Source organism: Pygoscelis adeliae, unplaced genomic scaffold, assembly GCF_000699105.1.
Source record: "Pygoscelis adeliae isolate BGI_AS28 unplaced genomic scaffold, ASM69910v1 Scaffold121, whole genome shotgun sequence".
Taxonomy (NCBI): domain Eukaryota; kingdom Metazoa; phylum Chordata; class Aves; order Sphenisciformes; family Spheniscidae; genus Pygoscelis; species Pygoscelis adeliae.
Genome location: NW_008824359.1, coordinates 9,488,474 through 9,489,390, shown reverse-complemented (window position 1 = coordinate 9,489,390; position 917 = coordinate 9,488,474). Strand labels below are relative to the sequence as shown.

The following is a 917-nucleotide window of genomic DNA, read 5'->3' as shown; positions in this document are numbered from 1 at the left end:
ACCGTGGGGGCTTCAACCCGACCCTGCCAACTGGGGCCAGCCCCGGGGGAAACCAAGCGTGCCAAGCCGGGACGGCCGGGGACGTTCAGCCTTTACGGGGGGGGAAACCCGTCAAACTCCTCGGGGTACCTGAGATGTGCTTAGCAGTTTCTTACTGACCTGCGCCCCATCTGCTTCTGTTTTCAAAAGGTCAGTGGAGGAAAGCTGGTTGCAGTAAAGGCCCGCGGGTCTCAGCGCCGGGTCATTTACCTGTCAAAAGCAAGATCCAGGCTCAGCCGGGGCTCCTGGACGCTGGAGAGGCACTCGCCGCCCTCTCGAGCTGAGTTTGGGGGGAATACAGGGACCGCGGATGGGGCAGAGCAGGGGGGCCGCGCCCCTGCCATCCTCCACGGGCTGTGGGTTTTGGGGGGGGATCGGCGGGGGACCCTGTTTCGCCTTTCTCCCCACTTTTGCCTCGGGCTGCTGCCGGCTCTGAGGGCATCTCACCCCCAGGGAGCATGAAACGCCACCCCACTGCTCAGCGAGAGGGGCAAAAGCCACCGGCTCAGCCCGTGCACCGCGGCCAGCTCAAGAAAGGGACCAGCCTCCTTCCCTACCGAGCCCTGTGGCTTTTCCCCGGGGAGGCTGCGACCCCCGGCCCGCAACGCTCCCATGCAAAACCAACAAGCCAAGCGTGTTCTCCAGGAGCTTAATGGCGCCGAGACAAACCCCAGCAGCTAAAAACGTTAGAAGCATCTCGGTCTGGCCCAGGGAGGATCTCGTCGAGGCCAACTGTGTGAGGTTCAACAAGGCCAAGTGCCGGGTCCTGCACTTCGGCCACAACAACCCCATGCAGCGCTACAGGCTTGGGGAAGAGTGGCTGGAAAGCTGCCTGGCGGAAAAGGACCTGGGGGTGCTGGTCGACAGCCGGCTGAACA

The 917-nt window shown here is 63.6% G+C and overlaps 1 protein-coding gene across 1 annotated transcript in view; it reads right to left on the bottom strand.

The window, feature by feature from the left end:
• Positions 1 to 111: 111 nt before the first annotated feature.
• The window catches only part of NCOA1 (nuclear receptor coactivator 1), a 130,157-nt gene continuing 129,351 nt past the window's right edge, over positions 112 to 917 (bottom strand). The window contains 1 exon segment of the mRNA XM_009319764.1: positions 112 to 249. Within this exon segment, the coding sequence (XP_009318039.1) occupies positions 112 to 249 (138 nt within the window).